Source organism: Carassius auratus, chromosome 19, assembly GCF_003368295.1.
Source record: "Carassius auratus strain Wakin chromosome 19, ASM336829v1, whole genome shotgun sequence".
Taxonomy (NCBI): Eukaryota; Metazoa; Chordata; class Actinopteri; order Cypriniformes; family Cyprinidae; genus Carassius; species Carassius auratus.
The window spans coordinates 8990813-9015881 of record NC_039261.1 but is presented as its reverse complement, the minus strand read 5'-3'; the positions used below and the strand labels follow the sequence as shown (position 1 = coordinate 9015881).

Sequence of the window (25069 nt, the reverse complement as noted above, 5' to 3'; positions counted from 1 at the left end):
ATTATGAGGACACCACATGGGCACTTGACATTTCAAAAGGTATGGTTTTACACATGAAAACTGGCCAGATACATTCATTTTCCATACCATACCAAATCAATATAATGAAGATAAGAAATTCTTCACAGCCATTGGGGCTTTTGACTTACAGGGATAAAGCTCACCCACAAAGATAGGCTTGATATTAGAATTCAAAGTGCATCTCTAACCATTGTGTTGCTGGTATGAGTCATCTTATAGTTCAATGGGAAGTCAAAGAGCCAATTCAAAAGTACTTTACTTTTCCCCCCTTTAAGACACCTCCCAGTAATGAATTCTACATTCATTTATGACTGAAACATTGATGTCTTTGTGCAAAGATCTTAACTTTGGCAGATCCTCTCAAACCCTCCTTCCCATTAATACAAATTGAGAACAATTCTTTGGCAGCTTCTTTAGTGCTGTGTGTCTGTCTTACCTGCACACAATATTGCATTTACAACACCAAATTCATCTGTGAGATTTCTGATGTCCCATGTAGCAGTTTAGCAGCCGTACATATGATGTCACTCCAAACTTTGAAGTAAATGACGTCATACATACGACCACCAGGCCACCACCCAAGTCAGTCAGGAAAACCATTTGTCCTTCAATAGAAACTGAATGTCAAGAATGGATAACATCATGTTTCAGAAACTTTCACTCTTTTAAGAAAAAAAGTATGGTACTTTAATTTCACACCCATTAAAACCAATCCACACCCTTGCTCTCAGTTTTTGTTGTTTAGTCTAGCTTTAATTAAATGCCATTTCCCATTATACTTTTAAATGTGATGTGCTATTCTGCAAGCTCATTACTATTCCACTAAGTTAGATTTATATGCAGTCATGGGAAAGTAGCTTCAAGGTCAAAAATGAACGGAGAGGACTTAGACATATTAATGTGCACATACAATTAGCAAAGTATGCTGTTGGCTTGTTTGTGACTACAGTCACAGTGTTAGTCTAGTGCTAATGTACTACATGCAGAGGTCTTCATATGTTCCATTTCATCACTCTGACACAGAGCCAGCTGCTCTGATGCCAGCATTGATGGAACTCTGTGGAGCCACCATTTCATGCCTCAGGAGTTCTGTGGGTTTTCAGGTCACCTCCACTTGTAATTACCAAACTGGAGCAATTAGTGAGTAATGGAATTTTTCTGCTGAATAGTTTTAGGCTGGGGTGGGGTAATCAGGAGAGAAATCATCTAATGACAGTTTGCAGAAAAGAAAAAGAAAAAAATGAGCGGGTAAAAGTTAAAGTGAATGCAAGTTCATGGGTTAAATTTCAAATTTTAAGTACAAGTATGTATTTTGGGCTAATTTCAACACAAATGCATAAAACTAATATGTTACAAATATGAATAAAAAAATAAATGACGTTACCGTCCACTCACCAAGATAAATGATGTCAAAAGCCATAGGGTCTCTTGCCAACCCATGCTCTCAGATGCAGACTTTATCTGTGAACACAAAAAAGTATTACAAAAATTTTATTTAAAAATACAACAGACTGTTCTCTCTCTCTCTCTCTCTCTCTCTCTCTCTCTCTCCTTTTAAAATAGTTTTTTTAATAAATCAAAATTCTAAATGTTCTTTGTTTGGGAAGTGCTGGGAATATAAGACATCATGTAATTCTAGACTGAAAAAAGAAACTACTGGGAAATATAGATCCACTTTAGTCGACCTATATATAACTGATTTAGTAGACACTTTCTATAACTTTGATTTGGATCACTTGAAACACACAATTCATTACTGAGGGTAAACTAGCATTTTCGCAGTTTGACTTAAACCGTATTACGTAGTAGTTCATTAAAACATTACCAGACACTAGCAAGCAATTCAGTTTTATTTAATTGCCAGAGTCATTTTATCCTCCCTTTTGGCTCTTAGCGACTGTTAATTTTGGACCCCGAGTATGATACATCAAAGCTAGACTCTGGCTGTTGATCTACAGAACTGACATGTCAAAACCGTTTTTATAAGCCTTGAGTGTCATGTAACATTTTTATACAAAATTGTAGGTCAAACAGTCTCTGCCAACATACCAACAATAACACGCTAACCCACGCTAACAGTTTACCATCTGTATCCTCTACTCTGTCAGCACTTTAATCAACAGAAAATGCTATCGCAATAAAGCAGAGGGGTGAGGCAGAGAAAAACACATTAAAGATGGTTAATCATTTTGTTGTCACCGTAACATATGTTTCGTGTTTTCAGTTCAGTAGCTAAGATCGTAATTAGCATTCCCTTCCAACTCTTTTTCTCATGCAATTTAAAACTTGCTTGCTCTTCTGTGTAACTAGGTGTCAGTATGTTTGCTCTCAACACCTCTCTTCAGATCACAGTGGGGGTATTTCTATGATAGACAGACAGACAGATAGCAGTAATAGCTACTGAACCTCTGGATTCACTCATCTGTCTTGACATTAGCTCAGATTAACAGCAGCCAAGTCTCCACAGACTTCCCTGGTGTGGATGTAGTTTGAGTGCTGATTTATTGGGATGTGGAGTGTATGTACTGCCTCAGGCCTCTTACAATGTTCTGTCACAACACATATCACGTTCAGAGAAGATATTTGGCTAAAAAACTATATTTTTTCTTCAACCTGGAGGATTCCAACCAAAAATGGGCCATTATTTTAAGAACAAAAAAGAACAGCCTGAATTGCCTCAGCTCCTTATGCAACCAATTTTTGTGAGGAAGAAATTTAATTCTGTTCTAACTGTTGTTGTTAGCATCATTTTTAGACACATTTTGTTTTTCTCAAAGGGGACTTTTAATTTACTTGTTGTTTTTAATACTGGGCTAATGACCTTTCTGCGTTTTTTGCATTTTCATTCAAACTCTATTCAGCATGTTTATTAAGCTTTTTATTGCTTGGGGACTAACACTAACCCAAACATCACTGTAGGTGATTTACTGTTTAACCATCCTTGTGGGGGCATTTGGTTGCACATATTCTTACATGCATGCAGCCCACAAGTCCCTAGTGGACCATGCATTTCTCAGAAAATGGGGTAAGACATTGTTTACAGGTCATTTAATTATATATCGGACCCAGACGGGACATTTAACAAAACACATTTGCATTCTTTATATGGTGATATTCAGTGATGACTGAAGCGATTTCCCTGTGTGTTTGATGCAGCTTTGGGGCAGACGGGGGTTAAAAAGTGGCCCTGGACTTTCTGCACAGAGCAGCCCACCACTCCATGAACCCACCAGCTCATTAGAGCTTTTTTTAAGTCCACTTACTAACATACAAATATAACACAATACAAAAAATAAAATGCTTTAAATTTTTTACATTGTCATTAACATTAATGAACGACCGTAATATTTTTAACATTATAATTTGTATTTCCTGGTGTATATGGCAGTTTGTAGATTGTACATAGAGGGAGAGGCCTATCAATAGTCAAATGCCTAATATCAGTTTCATAAAACATGCTCTGCTCTAGAAGACTTGGAATGTAGTGCAGAATGTGGATTGTTTTTGACTTTCAATTGCTTGACAAGAGTTTTTATATGATGATGAAAAATACAACAAAGTTAAAATTTAGAATAGCTGTTTTCTATGCAGATAATGTATATAGTGAAAAAAAAACCACACAGCAGATTTTTCACTATCATTACTCCAGTCTTTAGTGTCACTTTACCCTTCAGAAATTATACTAGTATTCTGGTTTACTTAAGTAATGTTTCTGTTTATTATCAATGTTGAAAACATTTAAAACATATTTTTGTAAAACAAATGTGATACATCACCATTCGGTCTGGAGTAAGATTTAAAATAATTATAGCACTTTTATTCAACAAGGTTGCATAAAATTGATTTAAAGGTACAATTTGTAAGATGTTTGCAGTAAAATATCCAAAAACCACTAGGCTAATGTTATATATTTTGTCCAGCTGATTACTAACAATTTCTCTAATGTTTTCAACTACTTGTAAATCATGAGAAAATTCCCATTCTAAACAGTGACATGGGGCAGTGCAGTCACCTGTCAATGATGTTAGTTACCCTTTGTTACCACCTTTACTGATATAGAAACCACATGACAACAGTGTCGTGGACAAAATGTGGAAGCAGCTTCGCGACAAACTTCAACTAGAAAAGAGATGCCGATCTCGCTTATGTTTTACTCGACAGGTGAGTTGTTTTGATTCGTATCTTTACAGAAAACGTATGCTATAGGGCTTGGGCGCCGAGTTGCATTCTGGGTCATGGTGGCCATGTTGCCAGCTTCGCGAATGTAAACATACAGCAAGTTGAACGAGAAGAGCAGAGTTGGGAGAAAGAAAAAAATATGTCAAAATCGCAAAAAAGTTGTGAGATTTATAGGGATATGCTAAATAGGGATGCCAGGGACCGGTATGTGGACAAAATCGGCACTATTAACGGTTTGGATCCATATGAAATTCCCAACAAATAGTGGAGTACCGACGAAGACTTGTTGCCGCACTTTTGCATTACAGATATCTTCGGCTACCTTGTTTTTTTTTGTGAGCGCCTACACTTCAGAATAGTTCCGAAGCTACACGTCATTAGCCGCATTTCCACTGTCGGGCCAGTGCGAGCCAGGGCTTAAAGCAGGCCGGGCTGGGCTCATAGCCCCGGGCCAGTAGCACCGAGGACAGAATAGCGCAGGGTTTCCACAGTGGAGCTTGAAGCACCGCTGCACGTCACTAAAACACGCCCTTTACACGCCTCTTAGAACAACGTCATGCAACCTCAAAATTTCACCATCAAAGAGAAGTTATCAGAAAACTAAGAAATCGCTGGAACATGCGCGATTACAAAACGAACATGATAAAAGCGCCCGTTTGTTTGCATGCTTTGTTATATATTCAAATTCAAAAGCAAAAGCCATAGAATACATGATACATTGATCATATTGATTTAATTTATCAGGACTCAAAATTAATCACACATAAATACACTTATTTCTATTTTATTTATTTATTTTTAACGCTCAGGAAAATAACCTGCTTATTCAGTCGAGTCTGTTTCTGTTCATTTGAAGCCACAGTAGCCGTCATATTTATAATGAATGATAATATGTCTATTTTTATAAAAGCTCCCGAACAAAAAACATCATTAGGCTATATTCTTTTATGATAGGCAACGTGAGAAAAACTCTCGAGATGAGGCTTGTGACAGATAATATAAGTAACTTAATAAATACACGATTGTGATAGAGAATAAGGAGCTGACGTCTGATTTATCCAAGCGGTAATATTTACCATGTTTACTATAATGTTTAGTCTTTTACATCGCTTATAAATATTTCTGCTTTGTTTAGTGATTATAATCCACATTGGATTAAGTTATTTCAAACACTTGCTGCTAACTAAGAGTGAGTTTTGAGCTCAATTTATTTTAAAACGTCTTTAATGCTGGTGTTAAAGCTGTTATCTCTCTGAAATGATCCGCGCTGACGCTCTCCAGACGCTGAGAAACTCCGCCTTTGTTCGTAACCCCTCCTCTAGCCCCAGCTGGCCCGCTTTGGCCCAAGGTTTTCGTCGGGCCAAAAAACCCTGGCCGTTGGCCCCAAGGAAGCCCCTGCGAGGCACGATCAAGCCCCGGAAGTGACAGTGGAAACACGACTGGCCCTGGCACGCACTAGCACGCCCGGTCCTAGCTCGATAGTGGAAACGCGGCTATTGAAGTCTAATGTACAGTTCACAAATGGATGGGTTCAGGAGCTGCAAATCATAGAAACAGAACAGCGGCAAAACAGTATACAGTAATCCGGTAAGCTGCGCTCTAACGTTACCTAGCTGCTAGTTTAGTAACTGTTTAGTGCTAACAACCATTCACACATGGACTTTTAACAATGTGTTTCAAAAGTGTAGTTAGTAGCTGTCAACCCCCTCCCGTTTTTTCTGGTGTTCTCACGTATTTGAGCTCTTTCCCTTCTGTCTTCCCATTTTAATATTTTCCTGTAAAATGTCCCGTTAGCCCCTCCATCAGACCTGTCAAGTCTCTGTGTTGTTGTCCTGTTGCTACACCTTGTCTTTCCAGCGAAACAGATGTTTTCAGAGCATTGTTTTTCTTACTTGAAAGCAACCTTAACGTGATGTTGGGCTTTTTAAGATAGCGTGGTTGTTGTGAGAGCAAGATTTCACGCCAATCTGTAACTAAAGTCACGTTAGACCTAGCTTCACAAATCGCTTAACGTTAGTTAATGCAGCAGTTTTATAGTATTTACGAATACGAATTTTTGCTGTCAGCAGAGGGATAGCAACAAAAAGATGAATGTTGAAATTTCCCTTATTTTGGATGAGTAACTCGAGAAATTTCCCTTATTTTCAATGTTGACTTAAGCTATATAAATTAATATTCAGATGTTATGGTCTCTGTAGTCACGCCTCCAAGCAGGAAAGCGGTGTAAAGTTAATCCATTCTCATTTCATTTTCCCCATGGCGATTAGGTGTTGCGCTATTACACCCCACAATACAACAACGGTTGAAAATGGTTAAAATAGATTTTTAATTAATCAAATTAAGACACACGGAAGAGAGGCAGTATGTCTAAACACTGAGCAGTAGTCCGAGTGGCTGTAAAGGAGGCAGTCAACATGGCGGCCACGCCAAGTAATTACATCACGACGCCCAAGCCCTGTTATAACGATCAACAAGATTAGTATTATGGGGCACACACGCCAAACGCGGGGCATCACATCTCTAGACCCGCGCAAGGACGCCTCTGATCCAACGTCTGATCACGTCTTTGCATTGATTTTGTATGTAATCTACTCGCGCAAATTTTTGAACTCGCATTAAATCCATGATTTATCTTTCTGTCTGATTGATGGCCATCAGTGGTTGGGAAGAGACAACAAATCGCATCATTCCACGCTCCTTGTTAGCGTCATCAAACCACTCGATTGTTATTGTTTTTGTAGTGCGCACTTTAGTGGCAGGTCCTACAACCTGTACCTTTAAGTAACAGTAAATATATAGTTATTACAAATGACAAATGATTACAATGTAAAAATCATTAAACAAATAATCCTGAAAAAGTTAAAGTGTCAGTTTCCACAAAAAATATTAAGAAACGACCATAATTAATAACTGAGCATTAATAATAATTGAAAACAATTAGCAGTGCATTAGAATGATTTCTGAAGGATCATACGACACTGAAGACTGGAGAAATGATACTGAAAATTCTACTTTGATCACCCAAAAAATTACATTTAGGCCTAAACATTAAATCATTAAAATATTACATTAAAATATCTTTACCATAAAAATAGACCTTTCCTAATTAAGACACTTCAAAGCAAAGTCTTCAGATTTACAATATTCTAGACTGAGAATTATATTTTTACCTAACCCTAGAGGCCTGTGACCGTCCCATAGACAAGTAAGTTACACTTTCAAAGTCCATAAATAAAAAGTATGAAAGACATTGTCAGCGTGGTGCATCTGCCATTAGTGGTTCAATCGCAATGTTATGAAGCGACGAGAATACTTTTTGTAAGCGAAGAAAACTAAAATAACAACTTTATTCAACAATTCCTTTGTCAAAAGTCTTCTCTGTGTCTCTCCACATCACTCAAACTACCTATGTATCTTAAATTGTGTTCCGAAGATGTACAAAGCTTTCATTAGTTTGGAACGACATGGAGATAAGTGATTAATGACAACATTTTCATTTTGGGGTAGAGCATCCCTTTAAAAAAAATTAAAAATAGCCCTATTCTGATGTGACAATACACCCAGAAAAATCAATTATGAACACATCTCCATCATTGAATACTGTCTAATTGGCAAATGAAAGAAGTGGAGATATAGATAGATGGCAAGATAGAGCGCACACTTCTGTTCAGCATGCCAGATGGCTGTGGACAGTGGCACAGGGGAAAGAGGAAGAAATCAGGCTTGCTTAACTGCCTAATCGTTGTTTCCCAGAGTGCAGGAGGTTGGTTGTTTTTTAAATGCCTGCCAGTATCAGGATGGAACTCGGCCAAGATAGGAAAAGGACACGGAGGCTGAGAATGGATCCCAGTCTTTGGATTCAGTTCCATATAAGTTCTGGTTATTAAACAAGGTAATTAATGTCCCTCCGTGAGGATGAATTAAAGCTTTTCTTCATTAAAACTCATCATGTTTTTTTTTTTTTTTTTTTTTTTTTTTCAATATTGGAATATGGCAATTTTTGGAATCTTCTGTAAGTAATAGCTCCCCATGTTTTATTGTATATAGTTATTGTTAAGAGGAGGAAACAAAGCACTGGTGACACTTGTAAAAACTTCTTTCCAGGCCTGAGAGAAGATACACTATATTGATAATTGTTTTTATGTGTATATGAGTATGGATGTACAGTATAGGTATATGTTTATTTTTCATTATTATTATTACTGTTTTGATTTATATGTAATTGCATAAACTTTCAAGTGTCTTTGATTTAGGAATATATTGAAGGTTTGCTTTCTGTATTTCCCCTTGAAAATTGAAAAAAAAAAATTAAAAAAAAAAAAAAAAAAAACTCATCATGTTTGCCAATAGGCTGGGTATTCCCTGAGAAAGCACCAGACTGAAGATTCAAAAGTTCCTTTGGAAATAAGATCTTTACAGAATTACAGAATGGATGTTCAATTAGTAACCAAGACCAGACATTACTCATTAAAGTAATTATTTTTTATTTATTTTGTTTCATAATGAAGGACCCAAGATGGCACTCATTCTTCCCCGGAAGGCTTTCAGAAATATTTACAATGTTTGTTTTGAAAAATGACTTTTAATCCTTTGGTGACTGCAAAACTCAAATCCTCTGTGTCCACTTCCTTACAGTTCCATAAAATGGTTTAGTGAGGACTGATACGTGATTAACTAAAAATCTTTTACATAATCTCTGGCATACTTTATTGCAATTTAGGGTTTTTCTGCTTTGAAATCTTTTTGCACAATGCCCACAAAACATCATATTTGACCTTCTACCTTTGGCAGCTGCTGAGGTTTGCTAGTTTCAGGTCTCATGTTGCTCTATAAAGTTTTTCTTTTTACAAAATATAAGTTTGCATGTAAGTATTTTTACATACGCACCAATTAAAAAAAAATACAAGAGTAACATTTTTCTATTTTACAAACTCATTTAATCAATGTCTTAAAAAAAATTACTAAAATGGTGTAGGACATAATTTGAAACAATTTTTACAGAATTCTTTACATTTTACAAATAATTAAAAGAAATGGCAAGCAACACATTGAATAAAAAAATATTAAGTGAAAAACACTGAAATAGTATATTTTTGTAGAATGTACTCAAATAATAAATTTGTTTAATTTACAACTTCAAAAAAATATTTTCTAATGTAAAGTATAGCCAATGTAGTTCATCCACAATGACCACTTTAAAAAAAAAAAATAATTGCTAATGATTTATCACAAATGTTAGCCTTGTTATGCAAAATGCTAGATAAACAAAATGAATGCATTGTTTGTAAAATTCCTTTATGGATATGGATGCCTTGAAACCGAAACTACAAAGAGAAAATTCCTGTGTTAAATCTTTTTATGTACTTAATTTAACTATTGTAAGATGTGGGGATTTCAGAAAGCCCATCGGGTGTTTTATTAAATCTTATCATTAAATCTTATTTATTACATTCTATTTTGCAGCTGACTGTATGTATACACACACACACACACACATATATATATATATATATATATATATATATATATATATATATATATATATATATATATTTATGTATGTATGTATGTATGTATGTATACAGTATATACACCAAGGATAACTAAAGCACCTCACTTTATTTGACTCATTTCCCCTTTCATTTTACTATGGTTAGAGTTTCTCATCCTAAATGTGCAATGACAAAAATCATCCAACATAACAAAAAGTGAGGCTGAAAGGAAAGCAGAACAAGGCTCCCTTCAGCTTATCTAGACCCTCCCTTGGGATTGTTCCTACAAAAAGTCCCCCTCTATAAACAAGATAGATTTGGGGGGAAGACAAGTATGATCCACATCAATATCGTCTCCCATTTACTAAAATAAGGCATAAGTGAATTGTGAGCCATTACAGTCAATGGTGACAGAGCACCTCAGTGTGGCAAAAGCACACTGGTATGAGTGTTTAGTGCTATTGTGAAATGCCGTTATGATGCCAGGGCTTTCAAGTCCAATGGCATGCAAACTCAAGGCTGTTTCTTCCATGTGCTATTAGGCCAGCAATTTTTCTCTCTGTAATATCGAGCTTTCCTGAGAGCCTCATTTGTACTCTCAAAATCTGACCTTGTACTATGCATCAGGTCAAAAAAGAGAAAATATCTAACCTGCTGAAGTACAGCTGAAACACAAGCGGATGAGGGCATCTAGGGGGTTTTGGTATATGAGAAGCACTACATTCTGACTCATTAACCCAGCTTATTCTGTCAGAGAGTGAGATCCTCTGTACAGCAATAAGCCATTAGCTGGCTATAATAGGTGTCATATTTATGTAGCGTCAAAATGGACTGGAGTGATATCAAACAAGAGGACAGGAAAATGCACTCTGAGAGATATCTATAATTCAGAGAGCACTTAAAATGCTGCGGCACTCCTGCGTACTCTGCTCTTCCTGGATTTGGACCCCAGGGTTGCGAGCAGTAATGTGAATCAAGTGTAGACACAGGTACAGGTCTGGTGTTGTGGTTTTCCTGGACTCTTTAATCCTGCTCGGTGTTAGGACTAGGGTTTTGTTGAACTGTACAGCTAGTCTTTGTGTAGACTGTTGTTTGGTGTTTACTGAAAATCCTCAATTTAAATATTTTGAGATTCGTATACATACATATGGGTGAAATCCTTCAGCTGTCCATTACACTTTATCAAAGATTTTTCATAATCAATGAATAAAACAATGTTTATTGGAAAATGTGGTAACACTTTAGTATAGAGACCAGTTCTCACTATTTACTAGTTTCTTATTAGTGTGCCTATTATTAACATATTGGCTGTTTATTATTACTTAAGATGCATTTATTCTACATGATCATATTCTACATCTCTACATCCCCAGCACCTAAACCTTACAGCTACCTTACAACTTATTAATAAGCAGCTAAATTGGAGTTTATTGTTTATTGTAGTTAATAGTTTGTTAATAGTGAGAATTAAAATAAAGTGTGACCTAGTATGTTTTAAAAGAAAATAAATTGTCAGTCCTTCTACTTCAAAACATTCCATGTGTTACTTTCCATTCCTTTATAATTATCTGTGCCATTTCTGAGTGAAAATTGTACCAAAAAAAAAATAATCAGCGTACAGTATGCCTGCAAATTAAATTCAATTCTAAATGATTCTAGGACCTAATAATTGTAATATTTGATTATGAAATCATTTCTTATTAGGGAATTTATGCATTAGGGTTAGGGTTTGTTACTAAGATGTTAACTCTTTTAACACTTTTTTTTTCTTTTTGTAGAATTAATCATACTAAATTAACAAGCTTGTAAGTTCGGATAATAAAGCACTTACTGCATTTATTTATTTATTTAAATTTTTACATTTCATATTGTATACAGATTACTCCATTCGCCATACCAGTGTGACTTTGAGAACAAAAATACCTGTAATATTTGAAGGTAATTCACCCCTTGTCAAAGAGACACAACTCAGTGGCATGTGATTACACACAATCAACATCATATAAGATAGCAAAAATCTCTTATGACCTTGTCCTCAGCATTCCCTCAGGATAGAAGACCAATTAGATAAGACCCCAATTTTCCATCTGCGCTCTGCATAATATACCTCTTTACCTGGCAAGATTGATGCCTTCTGTTTTCCACATGTGTTTATTGACTAGCGATTATTCTGTTGAACTCTCCATCTTCAAACAGACTCTGCAGTGTGCTTCCACACAATTTAACCTTCAAACTGCAGCTGTGTGTGTCAGTGAAGGAAAGTTATGCACCTCTTCCCATGCTCCGCCAGCTCCTTCTGATTCATGGGTCTATATAAATATATAAATATATTTATCTTCTCCAAATCGAGCCCTCTGTTGTGACGAGGTGCGTTAGCACTTAATCCGTCTTGGCCATCGAGCCAAGTGCCACATGCGCTCCAGCTGTTCTTGACACAAACCTAACAAGCAGGCGTTCACAGACCCTGGCCAGGTGCGAGCAGACGGCTGGCAGTAAAGCTAAATGGGAATAAAATGAAATGGAGAAGTTCAGCTCTCAAATGTAAAATGGCCCGTATTTTATGGCCCCAGTGTCCCGTTTGCTTTATGAAGGATATACAGATCTAAGCACAGCCATTGCGCTGATGATGGATCTCTAATCTTTATGGCCTCTGGGGAATCCGAGTTTAAAGAGGAATTTTAAACTGAGTCTCGGTAGTCACCATGTTTCACACTTCACAATCATTCACATTCACAACTGCAAATTAGATTTGTACATCATTTTTCACAGTAAATGTTGTAAAGAATATAATACAGGATTCAGTTATAAAACTCACATGAAATGTCTGCCTGTGGGAATCTAATGGTAGGATCAAAAACAATGAAAAAGATATACTTCAATGTATTCATTAAATCTATAATGAGTTCTATATGAGCTCTCTAAATGAGCTGTGTCCCAAATGATGTATTACAAACTATGCACTTACATTATGCACTTACGTGATATATATTTGATGGTGGAGCACAAAATTAGTCTATTAAATAACTGGAAATAACGGTTAACAATCCTTAATCTGTTTTTTGAACTTTTATAATAATAAAAGGATAAAGATACAGGAGAATCGAAAACAAATATTTTCCACCAAACAATCCACCAACCCAAATACAAAACTAAATTACCCACACAAAGAAGCCCTCAATACATAATTACAGGGTCAGTTATGTATAATAAACTTTGAATCTGAGTTTAGAAACAAACAAATAAAAAAAAGTAATTGCCAATGTACATTAATAAGCACATTTATGTCAGCAAACAAATCATTAAAAATAAACTCTGTACCGGTACATACAAAGCACACAGCCTACTTGTGCTTAATACACTTTATTAAAATCAAGTCATAATGATTAGCTTGACAGATTATAGAAGAATACTGTAGTTTGCATAATCAGAAAAGAAGAAGAATAAAAGGGTCCCAAGTTTCAGAAAATATGCCAGTATTATTCTGGTATCAGGTTATGCTGCTACAGATTTATTGCATATTGTATAATCAACTAAAGCTGGTTCCATTTGAGTTCCATTTGAGTTATTTCACTGACTTTATTAACATGACCTCTAACAGTACTCAAGTTCAAGTTCAATTCAAAGCAATCAATAACTTTAATCAGAAAGGAAGCATTAAATTGATAAAGTGTTATTAAGAAATGTATGTTATAAAATATTATTTCAAATAAATAGAAATAGGTTTCATAAAATAAAATAAAGCATCAACAACTGTTTTTAAAATTGATATTCATCTAATTAATTTGTAAGTCGCTTTAAAAACTGTCTGCTATATGACTAAATGTAATTGTAATAATAGGAAATCTTTCTTTAACAGCACATCACAGTATTTTAGGGGTAATTTTTAGGAGTTTAGGAGACAGGAGCAATGGCTGCTGAAATTTCAGCTTTGCCCTCAAAGAAATAAATTACACTTTAAAATCTATAAAAACAGAAAAAATTTTGTTAACGTAATAATATTTCACAATATTTGTTTTACTGTTTTTTATATCAAATAAATACAGCCTTAGTAAACATAACTTTCAAAAACAATGTACAATATTATCGACCCCAGACTATTGAAAAGTAGTAAATGTATCTATAAAATACCTGCTAGTACTGTAATAGCTGTGTTATAAAACTTAATTCTATGCAACAAAGACAATCATGCAGATAATAAAAAGTAATGAATGAATGAACAAACATAAATGAAAAATGATTAAAGGGATAGTTCACCCAAAATTAAAATTTGATGTCCAAGATGTAGGTGAATTTATTTCTTCAGTAGAACACAAACAAAGATTTTGAACTCAAACCATTGCAGTCTATCAGTCTTATAATGGAGGTGAATGAGAATCATGGCTAAACATACAATAAAACAAAAAAAAAACATAACAAATCTTGCACAGACCAATCTTTTTGTGTCTTTACACATCAGTGTATTGTCACAAGCTGCAGGGTTTAATTTGGTTTTGAACTATCCCTTTAATCAGATGAAAAGCAACTGTTATGTTAGGAATAATTATTTTTAAAAATGATTATGAATACAATGGTTTATCTTATTATTAATTATTTTCATTCAGTAAAACAGAACAGGAATTCCCCAAGCTTTTTTTCAAATCAAACACAATATCCTCCAAACAGATAATCCTGACCTCCTCAGTGCACTGATATCACGTTAAAGTCAAGATACAACCTTGCCGTTTGACTCATATTTCTGGGGAGTTTGCTGTTTGATAAAAAAACATTGTGTCTAGCAGATAAACCAGTGATATGCCAGCACCCTTCGATGAGAGATCTACACTTTATCTTGAGCAAAATAGAAAGGTGGCTCATTCTACTCTTCAATTCATGCCTTTTGACCTTCCTCAGAGATCCCTTGATTTCTATCTCGATTGCCGTGACTTCTCTGTTCACAGCAGCAAAATGCAGTGGCACAGAGAACAGATATGTCTTTGGAGCTGTTACTAGGCCACCCAGATGCCAGGCTGTCAAGGAGAGCACTTTTGCAGAGTCAGGATAAATTTCAAGGCACTTTTATCTGAGATGGCATACTGTGAGCTCATGCATTTTCCTCTTCCTTAGAAAACATGGGAGTGGGTTTGCCTCTGGTACCATAAACTCCTTTGAACTCTGGGGGAACATAAAGTAGGACTTAAGTTTCTTAGGGCAATGTTTCCTGCAGAGGGAGATTTTCTCAGAAGAACATTTCCTATCTCATAGCTCAAAAAAAAAAAAAAAAAAAAGAAGCAGTCACAGTTTAAACAACTGCTGTTAGTCATACTTAGGTTTGCATTGTGGTTTTGAATGTAATCATCTCACATCATCCCCATAGGGCTCTTTTTGATGCATTTCCCTATAATGGGCTTTCACTGTTGAGTGGAGAGCCACAAATGTCACAAAAAAGTTTTTATAATGAATTGAGAAAGTGACTATGAAAGTGAAACTTACAATTACACTTTATTTGCACTGTTATTGTGGTAAACTGCTCTTTTGAGAATATTTATGAAGATGTATACTTATTATTTACATAATGCAATCATTTACAATCTGCATTCGCTTTTATAGATAGAACTAGAATAATGTTTTTCCTCTGCATTCTGGGAAGAGGGTCCTGCCTTTTCCAATTTCAATTAAATTACAATTTATTTCCTGAATTTGACATTCATAAAACTGCTAATCAACAGAATAACATTTGCATATCTAGAGCCTATTTAAACACCTTATGAGAATGTGATGTTTTTAACATTTTAACAAATGCAACTAATATATTTTTGAAACATGTTCCATAATTGATGCATAAATAATATTTTTGTACTAAGGTTATTTGAACATAAATAAAGAAATAAATGAGAATCCGTTAATGGAAGAAAGTATGTTCTTTGAGAACAATTTACCATAATGTTAGCTAAAGTTCGGAGAACATCCTGTTTTCTTGAGAAGAAACAAATTATATATAGGTTTTATCAGAAAACGTATTGAATTTGTATTGACATTGTAGAAAGCAAAGGTTTTATATCTGAAGTATCACTGTAAATGCAGTAAATTCAATATCCTGTCCAGTTAATGAACTGAAATGGAGTCAGTTTTTAAATTTTGACTGCCTTAACTCAGTAAGGGAATAACATCTATTTTAATCCAGGCACCATAGATTGGAAAAAAGTTGTGATGATGAGCTCATTTTTCTGAACCTGTTGTCATGTCTGAACCTGGACAAGGTTCACCTGCACTCATTTATGTCTTGCTGACTTGAGTTCATGTTTGATAATTGTAATCAGGAATGTTTGAGCCCCTCTGTAAATGAAGTTGACCCATTTATATTTCTTTGCCAAATGTAGCCCCATCTGGCAGGCAGTGAAATATTAACTAACATTTCTCTGTCTGAGACCACGCTAGGTGAGCTGCACTGCAAACAAAAGAAAATTAAACTTTGATTATCTAAGTGGAACAATCTCATTTTCTGACAGTTGTGACATTTTTCACTGATCTTAACAGCTTTCCATCTGATACGATGACTTCTATTTCTGTTTCTCTGCTGATTTTTACATAGATATGAACAAGACGTTTTTTAACAGCAGCAGGAAAGACTGACGACGCTTTATCTTGCACGTCTTCGTTCTCCATTTCTGAGTATTCATTCAGTCAATTTCATTCAGTTTCCTAGAATTTTTTTTTCATTTCAGCTGTCAAGAAAAATGATCTGTCTTTTTGTTTTCCAGATTTATTCTGGAATAACTGGATTCTTAGGATTTTGAGTGACACCTCGTATAATTTTTAACACTTTTTCCTGATTTTATTTCAAAATTGACAAAAAACGCATATGGAGGAAAGAAAGACAGCCTGTAACTTTATTACTGAGAAGGTCAATCATGTTTACTTTAATAGCTTTGGAAACAGCACGAATGCCGTCCTGCTCCAGGTGATTAAACTGACTGCACGATATATAGAAATATGGAATATGTGAGTAATATGGATGTGCTCACCGGTAATAGCAACGTAAATTGGTTAGACATGATTGGGCTTTACAAATACTGTTGTGAAAGCATTGGCTGAATAAAAAACCACCATAGTGCACACAGGTACGCACCAATAACCCGAAGTAATCCCAACACTAAATCTGTACAGAGGCATTTAAAAAGTTAAATTGGTAATAGATAGGCCTATAGTTTGATTTGATTAATGGAACAAACATTACCTCTATAAATCAGATAATGGGGCACGAATGGCAAAATAGCTTTCTGGGAGCAGACAGACAAGGCACATGCAAGCAGTCAATGGAGGCTCTGTGCAGAGATAAATCAAACACAAAGTTATGCTTAATGACTCCAAATTTGCTCTGTTTTTCTTCAAATTTTTCAAGTATGGAAAATCGTTAAATGCAGTGAGATGAAAGTTAATAGCTTCACGCAGAATCCAGAAACCATACTGTACCTCCTGTGGGTTTAAATCTATGTAATGAACAATACCGCAAATAAATCGCGTCGAAAGCAGTTCTAATCGTGTTTGTGACTTTTCATTAAATGTCATGGAGTAAAAGTGCACATACTGTAGGTACAAAACGCTATTTCATATGCTAATTTCTAGGAGGATGTCTAACAGATATGAATGGGGAAAAGGTAGGGGGAAAAAGGGACTGTTGGCAGGAATCTATAGGTTCATTATTCCACTGTTTTGCTCACTCATGTAAATCAGTTTACAAGCAAAGCTTTTATATTTATAATACATTTAATCACAGCAGCCAATGCAAATTGGGATTCTTCCATCATAAGGGGTATTTATACTTAGTGACAGGCTTTTTTCTCTCTCTCTCAGATTGGATGAAACTAATGCATCTTGTTGTTTGGACACATACCTGTACATGAACTTTACTCCAACCAAATTTATGAGACGGATGGAGCAGCCAAACTGGGTTGCCGTATGGCCCAAAATAAGCCCTAAACAGAACATTTTGCTGTCCAGCATGAGAATCGTCACTGCATTGAACATAGGTATAATATAGATAAATAACGCAGGATTTTTAACTGTTTGCAGAGACACATTTATGTGGCCAGATGTATTTGAAATGTGTACACCCAAAAAGACCTTAATGTTCTTTTGGTCTTGCTATAAAACACAGCAACCCTCATTTAGCAGTAGTCACGCAACATTGACCCTGTTAACACCTGTTATTAACATCAGTCTTAAATGAAACGATCACAAGCGGTCAGGCGAGACGGAGGCATTTAAAATGCGTGACTTTTAAAGGGACAACATAAATGTGATTTTAATTATCTTATTCATGCATTCTTTGATTTAATTTTTAATTCCAATAGGAGGAAATACAGATTGAATGCAATATATTGAAAAATTATATAATGTATTATGCTGAATTTTCACCACATGAATTATATAAATAATTGTACGTTTTTTTTAATCAGCAGCCAACTATGAGGTTAAATATAAAGCCCGAGCAGCTGTGTCTGTCTTTGCATGCTGTGAAAATGTGCTGCTTGTTCTCCAGAGAGTCTTAACACAACTGGCAGCGATGCAACGGAGGAAGAGCTTTTAACAAAAGACTGAATTCTCAATTGCCCCACTTTTAAGAAATTAGTGTGTGAAAAAATATACATTTTAGCTCAACCATCTGTGTTATAAGTATTTTGATCTCATCACTGTCAATCACATAAAACAAATAGGCTTATGAACATTTTGTCCTGTTTTGTTTAAAGCTGATTAAATGTCTTGTCGTCTTTTAATTTTCTGATGTTCTGATGTTCTGATAATGGTCTGTGCAGATTATGTAAAAACTAAAAAATATTTATATTTTCAGACATTTTAAATACACATTATTCTGTTTTTCCTCTCAGAGAATTGAAAAGCGAGGAAAAGTTTTGATCACCACATGAAAAGACTTCCCCTGTCTTGAGTCTGTGACTTGGCTTTGAAAATTATTCTTGGAAATTATTGATTTACAGTTTTAAAATACTTGTGTATGTGGAGAACATCGTCTCGGGCTCAGCCATGCTAAACAACCCTGGAATGAATAAATATTTTAATATACTGTATAAATAGAATTCTGGAAATATAAGTAATTCGGTACCATTGGCAAGAGATAATAAGGAACATATAAATAAATCTTTACTTGGGACCGGTACATGTAAGGCACTGCTAGGCCGCTATAGTAATATTAGACTTAATGCTGACACAAATATAACTACATATAAGTATTTTTCTCACAATGGTTATGCAAATGATTCAAACTTCTGATACAAAAATGTGCATGCATTTTCTTTGTATGATTTTAATAAGCCTGACACAGGGGGTAAAATAACACTGTCTCAGACAGAACTGGAATTTTATGTGCTAACATTTGAGAAATAAACAGTAGCTTAAAACAAGAGAGATGCTGAAATGAGAAATATCTTAGGACAGTTTTGAGATTTCCACACACAAAAAAAATTGTATGCATCAAGGAATTTACAATTTGGATTTACAAGTGCCGGTTGTTTTCACATTACTATTATTGTGGTACGACTTCAGCTCCAGTTTCTAACCAAAATATATTTTCTGTATATGAAATATCCAATTATTTTCATTTAAACATCGATGAAAATTACAAACGTTGATATGATTGCCGGTTGTCCATTTTCTCAAACAAGCAAATTCCTCCACCTGCCATGACTGTCAGTCATTGCAAACCAATTCATCCTTACATAAAAGTTTTATAGAGTCCATTACACCACACATATGGCACCCTGACAGTGTCTCCGCTGAGAATCTTGCCAGTTATTTTTCTCAACCCATATTTTGTCCCATCTAAGAATAAGCATGAGAAAACCTTACTAATGTATTTTACTACAGTCAAGCACTATAGCATTTTTTCTTTTCCCAATAGTGTACATCAAGATTAAGATTTGACTTGATGCCATAAATGAAAGTTCAGCCAAAAATGTAAATTATTTTATCATGTAGGTTTTTTATTTATTTATTTATTTATTTAGGTAAACTGTCCTCTGTATCTAAATTGTATTCCTATGAAATCATGTGTGTATCATTAAATACAAGCACTTGAAATGCTGATAATGTATGATATCCAACCTCGCAATGAAGCTGCTTCTAACAAACCTGTGACAAACAACCTCACCATCTTGGGAAAACAATTAAGGTTGTTCTGCGTATTCAATATATTAAGCAAAGCAATCACGAAACGCCGCTGACACAAAGGCAGTGAATTGAGCAGACAGGCCCATGTGATGCCAAACATTCCCATTACACAGAGAGAGAAAGAAGGAGGGAGAAAGGGCTCCAAACCAACCATGCATTGCCTGCTGTCAACCTCCGCTTGTCTCTCGGCCTGCCTGCCTACTGGTGAGCCGGGAGCTACTCAAGGAAATAGAAAAAAACCAAATAGGTTGTAAATGAGAATGGGCAGTACAGACCACCAGAAGGAAGAAGAAGTAAGATTGCATTAACAAAATTTAGCACAAAACATTGGTGGAGATGAGAGTGAACAAAATGGGGTAAATAAGTTGCAGCAAAATAACTGAATTAACCAGTGTGGAAATGACAAACATAGTTAAGACACAAAGGAAGATCTTATTCTGAGGCTTAAATTAGAAACAGGTTTGCTTTATCCAACACACAATTTCTCTTCCTGTGAATAGAGAAATCGCATAGAGAAATTCTCATGCACAAAAGAAAAGAACGTTCTTCATTCATGCCCAAGAGCTTATGAAAACGAGTGCATACTGTTCATGTGATGTGCTTCATTTAGAAATACTAAACTGAATCAGTTCAGTTTTAACAAGCATGGTCATTTATATCTGAGAGGGGAAAAATCAATTCATTAAATGAACTTGATCATTACAAATAGGGCATGTGACATTATTCTTGAATACTTATAAGCTGGTATGTATTGTGAGAACAAGTGAATCAGGAGACGCTGCTGTACTTCAAATAAATCATATGACACACACACACTGCCGTTCAAAAGTTGGGGTTGGTAAGACTTTTTAATGTTTGTGAAAAACTGAATTATTGTGAAATATTGTTCAAAATATAAAATAACTCTTTAATACTTTCATATGTTTTAAAATGTCATTTATTCATGTGGTGGCATAGCTGAATATTCACTAGCTGATTTGGTGCTTAAGAAATATTTCTTATTATCAATTAAAAAAAAATGTGTGGAAAATAAAAATGCATGGATTCTTATGGGGTTTGCAAATGATTTTTTTTCCCCCAAAAGAACAGTATTATTTAAAAGTATAAATCTTTTATAATATTATAATCTATTTAATTTTGATCAATTTAATGCCTTCTTTCTGAATAAAAGCATACATTTCTTTAAAAATAACCTCACTTGCCCTACATTTTAGTATATCAATTTCCATAATTATTTAAAATGTTTAGTATTTAAAATACCCTCAAAAAATAGTCCAAAACATACTTCACAGTCTTCTGAATGTCTTTCTGTAGCAGACAACTCAAGATCGCTTTATAGCACATGATTGTACTTTAGCTCCACCTACTGATTCCTTACACCTCATGTGTAGCCTGTCCAGAACAAGCATGGATGAAAGCATAAACTCAAGAGTACTGCAAACATGCTCAAATTAAATCAAAAATCCAGCTGACAGAGTAACATTAAACCTTCTAAAGAAATTACCTAGCCGAAAACTGTAATTATTTTCAGGTAGGCTACCTGTTTACGCTTTCAGATGAATCATCAACTGATTCCTTATGAAGAATATTAATCTACATCCTACAGATAAAGCACATTAAAATGCATGCGTTGTATAAAAATAACACACAAATGGTGCTCATAACTGAATGCAACTGAATGTTTTTTTAAATGAACAAAACTTAATTATAGGTAATGGGATTTAATTTCACGTTTTGTGCTTATTAAGAGCTGATGGTATTATAAAAGGTACTTCACTTTCAAAGGGAAGTAAATTATATCCAATTACTACTCTTTATGGTACAATAAAATCCATAATCTGTCTTTACAAATTCAAATATCTACTTACTTGTGGTCAGTATTAATCATAAAAAGAGTCTAATTATACATCAGTGGATGCCACAGTCAAGTAGATTATTACTTTTCTTCTCTACAAAAGCCCATTAGGTCCGTGGCAAGAATGAGTTTTCTGGTAGATTACCTCCATATAATATTTTCAGCATTGCAGACATGTAGACACGGCCTGGGACAGTCTGAAACACACTAATGAATAATGCATGGCCCATTAGCTGAATTGGGAGTAGAGCTCAACAAGTGAATGTCCATGACCCCATGCATGGACTGAAACTAGTCCTACATTAACACGGTTGTTTTAAGTCTCTATAGTGATGTACCTTCATGTTTGCTTTCCTTCTTTTTGTGTTTGAGATGAACTTGTCAAGCTGATCAAAAAGGAAACCCATATGTTAAAGCTCAAAAGCATTCTTCAAAAGCGGTCGGTATCTAAAATCACTGTCTATTTTTATCTCTGCTCTCAGCCTAACACAAATAATGCATTTTGTACTATTCGATTACAGGAAAGTCAAACCCTTATCTCTTGCAAAGAAAAAAAATATAAATGTTTTTAAGATACATCGCTGCTTAGTGTCTTTAGTATTTTGTTGCTCTCTGACATTTCACTTGCATGAATTGTTACTAAAAAGGTAAAATATGCATCACAGCAAACACTTTCTTTAGAAGATCCCTGTTACTTTACAACCAAACTGTAAAAGCAGCATCTGCACGGGTTTGTTTCATCTCTTTTCAGATTTCCCAGCTGCATCTCTTAATCCTCTCAGTGGAATATATGGCGACTCCAATTTAATCGTCCTGCCATTAAGGAGATAGAAACCTAGAAACACTGCTTCCTGTAGGGTTTATATAATGAGCCAATGTTCTACACAAATTATGAAATGTATGGCTGTCATAATCATAATCACAGGGATGTTAACTAGACCAGTAGACCAGCATGGTACTGCAAAGCGCTGTCAGTTTATGAGGCATCCAGGGTAATATCTGTCACTAGATAATATCTGATATCTGACTGGATGGCTCATATTTAAAATAGATTTAAAAAAAACACAGATTGTCCCGTGCTGTCATGTGCACTCTTATTATATAATTGCTAAAGCAATAAAAATGGCTTTCATTTGATTTTCAAATGGCTTTAGGTTCAGTCAATACATGCCTTTATGTAGTCTATTGACAGTATAGGGAATTATGAATAATAAAAAAAAATCTGCAATGATTTATATTGGCAAACAGAGGTTAGCATGTTGCCAGGTTGACACTTAGAACCATTTATGTTGGGAAAATTTAGGAGCTATTTTGTTTAACCTTTTATTTTTATTGTCCATATTTTTATTAATCAAATTATTCTAGGCTATATTTAATAACAATGGTAACATAAAGCAAATATCAATGTAAAGCACAACACATACGCAGAAGTCCCAAATCATGAAAGATAAAAAAATAAAAAATAAAAATAAACTACTAGGTTTAGGTTATAAATATATATATAAAGCATACAGGTAACAAATCAATAGAGCGCTGTTAATTCATTCAGGAAAAAAAAATCTTACCGTTTTTGGGGGGAGAATGTAGTCTATATCCTGCACGTACTTCACTTTCTCACACTGGGCTTCTCAAACTGAATTCCATCGTCTGGGACTATAAGAAGTGATGCTTTCACTGCATCTTGCGTTTTATCTCCGACTAAGGAGAATATCCACTCGTTAAAAAGACGTGTAATTAGAAACGTCACTGTTTCACATATTTTCATGAGCGGAGACGTTGTTTCAGTTCAGCAGCCGGTAATCCAAGTGCATCTAACTGCCGCTCATCTCTCTCCGAGCGTGAGGAGCGCGTGGGCTCCTCCTAGAATCACTGACAGCGGGCTCCATCTCGCTCAAAGACACACTGAGGCTGTGTTTTAACATCTGCCGAGCTGCCTTCATAGACAGCATTTTGAGCCTCATAGAAACATTCCCAAAACAGGCTGTCTAGGTAGGCAGATTCTTTCGAGAATATAGTAGCATTATATTATCGTCAGGGTGAAGATAATTCGGGGGGATTTTCTGTTGAGGCTCCTCTTGGTAAAACCATCATGCATTTTGGCGCCCAAACTTAGCTAGACAACGCACTCAAGTTTTGATACATTTATGATTTAAAACAGACACAAACTAACATCACAATAGCTTGTGAAGTTCTATTATGTCTATGGAAACTTCAAAAGAAGCCTGACAGAATGCGCTGTTGCTATGGTTACTTCCCAAGGAAAACGCGATTTCGTCTATTATATAGAGCTCATCGTAAACTAATTTTTATTTATGTATTTATTTATTTATCTTTACTTCGTGGGAAACAAATATAGATTGTACTTTAGTAAAAGGTAGAAATATCCTTTAAGAATTCGCAAAACAAGGACAATGCTATACCAATACCTTTAATACGTTTTTTATTATTTACTGCGTTGTTTAACCTGTAACGAATGCACACATGAAACGAGAGATCCAATTGTAATGTTTTAATAGGGTAATCCAAAAATCATAAAATCATAATCAAAAAACAGGCTACGGGTCAATAACAAGAAAAGCAGTCCAAAAACAAGAAACATGAAAAACACGAGGGAACACGAGAAAGCCGGGTGACGGAAAACAAGGACTCCATGAAACAGATAGAAACAGACCAGTTTATAAAGACATGTGAAAACAATGAAAGTGGAGATAGCTGAGTGCAATTAACAGGTGTGCAATTAACATTGATGAAAGGGACAAAGGCTTTGTGGGAAATGTAGTGCCTTCGGAGGGGTGACTATGGGGAAGTGAGACCACTAGTGGACACCCAGGGAAACACAGACCAGACACTGTGAAACCTGTCGACTGACAACTGTCTCACATAAAATGGCAGTTTTAAACCTCTATTAGTAGAATTAAGTGGCCGTTTGCGTGGAACAGTAGAGAGTAGCCTACTTAAAATGCATTTTTAAAAGTTAAAACGCAACGTTTTTGCGCGAGATGCTGAAAAAGCAGAGAGATGCAGCACAACAGTCAAACATGTCCATCTAGCACAGTTAACCCCCCATAATTTGCACCCCGATTACCTTATTATATACAGTATAGGGTACGTGAAGGCAATCAAGAACAATATAAATGGGTAAATATTAACATGCATAACTTGTTGTTTATTGCCATCTTCACTGAGTTACAGGAGTAAGCAAACATTCTTCAATCATCTTAGAAACTCTTGAACTCCTAAAAAATAAATAATTCATGTAAAAGTTTAAAACGCATAAACATTACAAAAACAGCAGATTTTAGGCTAAATGTCCCCTGTTGTAAAAGGCACTTTTAACATTGTAACAAAAACACCATCACAG

At 35.2% G+C, this 25069-nt stretch overlaps 1 protein-coding gene across 1 annotated transcript in view; it reads right to left on the bottom strand.

Moving 5' to 3' along the window:
• Positions 1-23788, bottom strand: part of calcr (calcitonin receptor) — a 47050-nt gene extending 23262 nt beyond the window's left edge. Inside the window, exons 1-2 of the mRNA XM_026288799.1 lie at positions 23274-23788; positions 1417-1482 (exon numbers count right to left, since the gene is read on the bottom strand). Coding sequence (XP_026144584.1) covers positions 1417-1461 — 45 coding nt within the window. The 5' untranslated portion in view covers positions 1462-1482; positions 23274-23788. The remainder of the gene's footprint in view (positions 1-1416; positions 1483-23273) is intronic.
• Positions 23789-25069: the final 1281 nt, after the last annotated feature.